Source organism: Alosa pseudoharengus, unplaced genomic scaffold, assembly GCF_046254945.1.
Source record: "Alosa pseudoharengus isolate Yale_2024_CS ecotype anadromous, Long Island Sound unplaced genomic scaffold, YU_APseudo_1.1 YU_APseudo_1.1_scf_14, whole genome shotgun sequence".
Taxonomy (NCBI): Eukaryota; Metazoa; Chordata; class Actinopteri; order Clupeiformes; family Clupeidae; genus Alosa; species Alosa pseudoharengus.
In genome coordinates this window covers 12,371,219-12,378,360 of record NW_027468609.1, presented here as the reverse complement: position 1 = coordinate 12,378,360, position 7,142 = coordinate 12,371,219, and the positions used below count along the sequence as shown (strand labels likewise).

The 7,142-nt window shown below is 45.4% G+C and overlaps 1 protein-coding gene across 8 annotated transcripts in view; it reads right to left on the bottom strand.

The window, feature by feature from the left end:
- Positions 1 to 991: 991 nt before the first annotated feature.
- sec31a (SEC31 homolog A, COPII coat complex component) overlaps positions 992 to 7,142 on the bottom strand; it is a 37,026-nt gene continuing 30,875 nt past the window's right edge. For all 8 annotated transcript variants that reach the window (XM_076283855.1, XM_076283856.1, XM_076283857.1 and 5 more), the window contains 5 exons: positions 6,288 to 6,346; positions 5,708 to 5,950; positions 4,981 to 5,100; positions 3,672 to 3,743; positions 992 to 2,945 (listed from right to left, as the gene is read on the bottom strand). In XM_076283855.1, coding sequence (XP_076139970.1) covers positions 2,766 to 2,945; positions 3,672 to 3,743; positions 4,981 to 5,100; positions 5,708 to 5,950; positions 6,288 to 6,346 — 674 coding nt within the window. In that variant the 3' untranslated portion in view covers positions 992 to 2,765. The remainder of the gene's footprint in view (positions 2,946 to 3,671; positions 3,744 to 4,980; positions 5,101 to 5,707; positions 5,951 to 6,287; positions 6,347 to 7,142) is intronic.

Below are 7,142 nucleotides of genomic sequence, written 5' to 3'. Positions count from 1 at the left end.
ATATTTGAATATTGGGGGGGACACGTCCCCCTCAATGTCTATGGTGACTACGGCCCTGACACACACAAAAACAATATAATATTTAAAATTTAACAGGGAACAGAATTATTATGTTCATGTCCGACACATTGCATTTCCGGCATATGAATGGCAAATAATTCCTGTTTTGATGCCCAGAAATCTGTAGTTCTGATAGTGCAGTTATTTTTTGCAAGAGTAACCAAGCAACATCCAATCCCTAGCTACAATATATCTAAAAACACAACAGACCAGTCTTTTAAAAACAATCTGACCAATGACAAGACCGACCATTTAGCTTGAGCCATGCAAGCAGATACAAATGCCAAGCAGAATAACTGCAAGTGCGACTGCAGGTTGACTTTTCTGGCTTTATTTGACCAATGTAATTGTAAATTTAGGCCTGCTGACTATTTGAACACACTTCAGGTTTAAAATGAAAAAGTCCTCATCTCATGCATGACTCAAAAAGAATTTGTCTTAGCTTACAACTGGGCTGCAAGTTTACATGACATTTAATGAATTCACTCTAAGCCTGTGTTCTGTACATTTCAAAGAATGTTGAAAAGTTTAAAGTTGAAAAAGCAGTCATGCAGAGAAGATAGTGGTACCATGATCATCATACATGATGTGTCTACCAAAGCCATGTTATATTTAGAACAGCTTGTTACATGTTTGCAATGTTCCTTGTGATCTGATGCGTCAGGCGTCTGCCATAATGAACTAATTAAATAAATGGCAGCTAAAACATAATGAGCATCAAACATAATAATGTGTCCTGCACAAAGAGGAAACTTCACAATATTGTCACATCACCGTTATTAGCAATGATCACTGTTGTTGATCTGTAGCTTTCCACCCTAAAAAACATAATCTTAGTGTCCGGCTAACCAAGCAGTCTCAGTACTGTGGAGTTTATTTGAAAAGACACACATGTGTAACTAAAATATGATATAAAAGAACAGTCACATGGTTTACATAATTATGCATTTATTGATAAGATTCAAAAACATAGCATTACAGACTCCTGATAACAAATCACTTTTCCAACCCGTCTGCAGAGAAATGTTAATAAACGTCTTAGACCAGTTTTTTCTTCGTAGATTGCTATTAAATTTTACATCAGACTGATGATCAGAGAGATCTCACAGAAGAGGAAAGACACCAGAACCAGGAGTCACGTGTCCACATACGACTGCGGTCAGCACGCCTCGGAACCTCCGTCTCTGAGGACAAGCTGCAGTGTTCTACAGAACAGACTGCTTCCGTTGAATAAGTCGAAGGCAAATATTTCATCTTCACGGCCCATGACACAACTGAAACCTCAGACACACCATATACACGGAGACGTGTCAGAAACACTCACACACACACATTCCCTTTGTGTCTACATTTTAAGCCTGTGGTCAAGCCAAGATCTTTGTCCAATCTGTTACTCATGGTCTTGAGCCCTTGCAAACCTCTGTCATGAACATCTCTGGACGCATAATGCCATCATAAAAAGCTCAGAAGCAGACTCCGACTGGTCAGACTGGAGCTTCAGAGGAGTAGCCCCCAGCCAGCGTCCAGGTGATTATAATATGAGTGACGGACAGACACATGGATGCTTCAATGGGCAGCCCTTCGTTTACAACATGATCACTGGTACTAAAAATATTGCAGCAATTATTCTCATAATTAAAAGGTGTTGCCATTGCAACTTTCAAATTAAAAACCTTTAAAATAAATAGTATTTATGGAAACATTGGCTTGTTTTTGGATCCTCTGGTAGAAAAAGCTGCAAAGGAAAGCCAAGCGGAATCTTGCTTCTTGAACTAAAATAGCCAAAGCTTAAAAGCACTGCATCTGTAGTAAGATTAACTGACTGATACATACTGAAGGCAAGATTACTACCACTGTCAGTCACCTTGGGTTTGGCTTAAAGAAGGTGACTGAGTGAAGAACAACCTTTTGGGTCGTCTACTTCATTTAAAGCATGCTGCATTCTTCAGACTAACGTTCTGCAACTGCGACTAAAAGTCTTCCCTAAAAGCTTTAAGAGAGTTAGATAATGATTAGATTGGTTCTGTGGAGCCCGCAGAGAACCAGAAAGACTCCAGACCGCAGATGGGCAGACGACTGGAGATGGAGCAGACTAGTCCCGGGGGCACATTCCACCTTTAGAACACAGTCAGGAGGGTTCCGTGTGTGGTCGGGTGGGTTTCTAAGAATGCCACCAGGTTCAAAGATGAGTAAACACCATCTGTGTGAGGTGGGTTCTGCGGGTTCCGTTGGGGTAACCCCATTGCACTCTGCTCTCATTTGATTATGCACAGAATAAAAACGACAATAAAACAAAGAAACGAAACGAAACAAAGAAATAAAACAAAAATGGGAAATAGAAGACAGACGTCAGAGGTGTGACTAAGATGTCAGCGGAGAATAAGACTGGCAAACGGTCAAGCGTTTGGTCCCGCATCCCGACGTTTGGGCACCTTACTGATCAGGACAGTCATGGCTTGGACTAGAGTTGCGTTAACACTGGTAGAGTGGCAGCATCTGTGTTTGTGTGTGTATGTGTGTGTGTATGTGTGTGTGTGTGTGTATGTGCAAAATAATGTGTGTGAGTGTGTATACATGTGTGGTGTGTATGTGCGTGCCTGTATGTGCACACATACAGCACGTGTGAGTATGTGTTAGTGTGTGAGTGTGTGTGTGTGTGTGTGTGTGTGTGTGTGTGTGTGTGTGTGTGTGTGCTCCCCCTTGTCTCACACCCCGAGTTTGTTGGCCTCTGTAAGCAGCACTTTGAGTACAGGCATGAAGGCGGAGATCTCGCTGAAGTTGCTGCTGCTCACAATGTGTGTGTGGATGTTAAGGCCGTCGGTGTACGCCCGCGACTCGATGCTGCGCGCCATGTTGTGCAGGCCACCCACGATGGCTGGAGAGAGCTGATGGGGACACAGGAGGGGGATGTTACAACTAGAATTAACCACACACACACACAAATGGTCACACACACACACACACACACACACACACGGTTATTCTCTCTCCTACACACACACACACACACACATGGTTATTCTCTCTCCTACACATACACACACACACAGAAATGGTCACACACACACACACACACACACACACACACACACACACACAAATGGTCACACACACACACACACACACACACACAAATGGTCACACACACACACACACAAATGGTCACACACACACACGGTTATTCTCTCTCCTACACACACACACACACACACACACACACACACAAATGGTCTTTCTCTCTTCCTCACACTCACACACACACACAAATGGTCACACACACACGGTTATTCTCTCTCCTACACACACACACACACACACACACACACACACACACACACACACAAATGGTCTTTCTCTCTTCCTCACACTCACACACACACACAAATGGTCGTTCTCTTTCCCTCACACACACACGGTCGTTCTCTCTCCCTCACACAAACACAAACACACACACACACAAATGATCCTTCTCTCTCCCTCACACACACACACACACAAACACATGGTTGTTCACTCTTCCTCACACACACACACACACACACACGGTCGTTCTCTCTCCCTCACACAAACACAAACACACACACACACACACACACATGGGTGGTACTCACGCTCTGCTCCCTCAGCTTGTCATACAGCATCTCAAGGCGTTTGTTGGCCACGTCCAGCTTCCTCTTGGTTTGCTGAAAGAGAAGAAGGCCGCCATTAGACTGGTCAGATACGGAATCGTCAGACTGGTCAAATACGGAACCTTCAGACTGGTAAGTTACGTAATTGTCAGACTGGTCAGATACGGAACCGTCAGGCTGGTGAGATGATGTTTTTCAGATATGCGGCTCAATGTCTTGATATGTGCAGAATTTGCGCACTTACTCCTATGTTTGAAAGTGACTAATGAACCATCAGACTGGTCGGCGTAGTGCCAAATGAGCTGGGCTAGCATGCAGTAGTGTGGTAGCGTAGAGGCTAAAGAGCTGGGCTAGCATGCAGCAGTGTCGTAGCGTAGTGGCTAAGGAGCTGGGCTAGCATGCAGCAGTGTCGTAGCGTAGTGGCTAAGGAGCTGGGCTAGCATGCAGCAGTGTCGTAGCGTAGTGGCTAAGGAGCTGGGCTAGCATGCAGCAGTGTGGTAGCGTAGTGGCTAAGGAGCTGGGCTAGCATGCAGTAGTGTGGTAGAGTAGTGGCTTAGGATCTGGGCTAGCATGCAGTAGCCTGAGAAGTTGTGGGTTCAATTCCCAGCTTCCACCGCTGTGCCTTGCAAGGCACTTAACCACACAGAATTGATATATGCCAGTCACTTTGGAAATGTAAGCTACTGAACCATCAGATTGGTCAGACAGTGAACTGCCCCTCAGATACCGAACTGCCCCTCAGATAGCCTTCTTTTCTACATAGAGTTGTGTGAGAGAAAGAAATAGAATGAGTGAGTGTGTGAGTGAGTGTGTGTGTGCGTGAGAGTGTGAGTGAGTGTGTGAGTGAGAGAGAGAGAGAGAGAGTGTGTGTGAGTGTGTGTGTGAGAGAGAGAGTGTGTGTGTGTGCGTGAGAGTGTGAGTGAGTGTGTGAGCGAGAGAGAGAGAGAGAAAGTGTGTGTGAGTGTGTGTGTGAGAGAGAGAGAGAGAGAGTGTGTGTGAGTGTGTGTGTGAGAGAGAGAGTGTGTGTGAGTGTGTGTGCGTGAGAGTGTGAGTGAGTGTGTGAGAGAGAGAGAGAGAGAGAGAGAGTGTGTGTGAGTGTGTGTGTGAGATAGAGAGAGAGAGAGAGAGAGTGTGTGTGAGTGTGTGTGTGAGAGAGAGAGAGAGAGAGAGAGAGTGTGTGTGAGTGTGTGTGTGTGAGAGAGAGAGAGAGAGTGTGTGTGAGTGTGTGTGTGAGAGAGAGAGAGAGAGAGAGTGTGTGTGAGTGTGTGTGTGTGAGAGAGAGAGGCCTCACCGGATCGGAAGCAGCAGCCAGGCATTTCTGTACGAGTCCCTCGAACGTGGTCTTAAGCATCATGTGCTCCTGTGGGATCGGCTTCTTAGATACCTTCTCTGCTGGCAGCTCCTGCATGGGCTACACACACACCACACACCATAAAACAACACACACACACCATACAACAACACACCACCCAATAACACACACACACACACACACACACACACACACACACACACACACACACACACACACACACACACACACACACACACACACACACACACACACACACACACACACACACACACACACACACACACACACACACACACACACACACACACACACACACACAAACAAGAGAGCCATCAGGACAGGACAGAACAGTTATAGTTGAGCAAACACATCCACCACAGCTTTAAGATGTTTTTATAATCTAATCTAATTTTGTTTCTAAGTAGTTGTAACATAGTCGAGCAAAACATCCTCAGTTTAAGGATTAAGTTGAACATTTAAGCTTTAGATTTAACATTTTCTATACATTTAAGTTCCATAACTCACTGCATCTTAATATATAACCTCAGTAATAATTGCATAGGACTGACAGAAACACAGATTAAGTTTTAACATTTAAGCGTAACATTTTCTATACATTAAGTTCCATAACTCACTGCATCTTAATGTATAGCCTCAGTAATAATTGCATAGGACTGACATAAACATAATCCCATAGGCGCACCTGGATGCGGTCTCCCGTAGGGGCTCCTGGCGCCCCCTGCAGGTTCATGAGGGGCACAGAGGGGGGTCCGGGGGCCGGGGCTACGCCCTGGGGAGGGTGCTGCTGCATGGGGGCGTAGGGGGTCTGCAGGCCAGGCTGGGGGTGGGGCTGTGGGGGGCCCGCAGGGGCCTGGGGTTGGGGCTCCCCTAGCGGAAACATGATGGGGGCGGTGATGGGGGAAGGAGGGGCGTAGTTATCCAGAACCTGCAGAGGGGGAGGGAGAGAGAGGGAGAACATTAAAGAACCACAGGGAGAACATTAAAGAACCACAGGGGGAACATTAAAGAACCACAGGGGGAACATAAAGAACCACAGGGGGAACATAGAGAACCACAGGGGGAACATAAAGAACCACTGGGAGAACATTAAAGAACCACAGGGAGAACATTAAAGAACCACCGGGGGAACAAAGAACCACAGGGGGAACAAAGAACCACAGGGGGAACATTAAAGAACCACAGGGGGAACATAAAGAACCATACATAATATTATTGTAATATTTATTGTAATATGTATTTAAAGCCCAGCATCGCACACTGACCTTCTTTTTCTTGGGGCCTCTGGTCAGGTTGGGGGGGTCATTCCAACCATTCTGAGGTCCTGTGAAGAGGGAGAGGGAAATGGGGGGGGGGGGGGGGGCGTCCATTAGTGCTACAGTTCTGAAGGAAGGAGGTCACTCCGCATACATGAGTGATCGACCGCAATGACACCCAGCAAAGCTGCATCAAGCAGCGCAGCACAGCCAAAATCACCAATCAATTACACAAGTTCTTTGGAGAAGAATTATGCCTGCATAAGCCTACCAGAGAGCTGTTAAAAACGTACAGAAGCCATATGGGATAACATCTTTTATCTAAACCTTGATCTACTTTAAACCCACACAGCCCTATAAAAGTGGCTAGCAAGACTATATAACCACTGAGTATTACTGAAGCTATCAGCCAACACTTTAAAACCATACAGCATTATAAGTGCTACCAGTAATACTATATTACCACTCAGTATCACTGAGGCTATTAGCCCACACAGGATTATAACAGCTACTAGCAAGACTATATAACCACTCCATATCACTGAAGCTATCAGCCCACGCTACATAAACACACAGCATTATAACTGATACTAACACTGGCAACGTCCTCACAGCATTACTAAAAGCTAATACTATTCAATGGGTGGTGGTAGCATAGTGGCAAAGAAACTGCGCTAGCATGCAGCATCCAGACAAATGGTGGCACTTTACCCAAAGTTGCTCTGGGGAGACTGGCCTTTAATAGTTGACATGTAAGTCACTTTGGATGAAAGCGTCAGCCACATGAATAAGTATAAGGAGGTATAAGTATCTAACCACACAGCAGCCACATGAATAAGTATAAGGAGGTATAAGTATCTAACC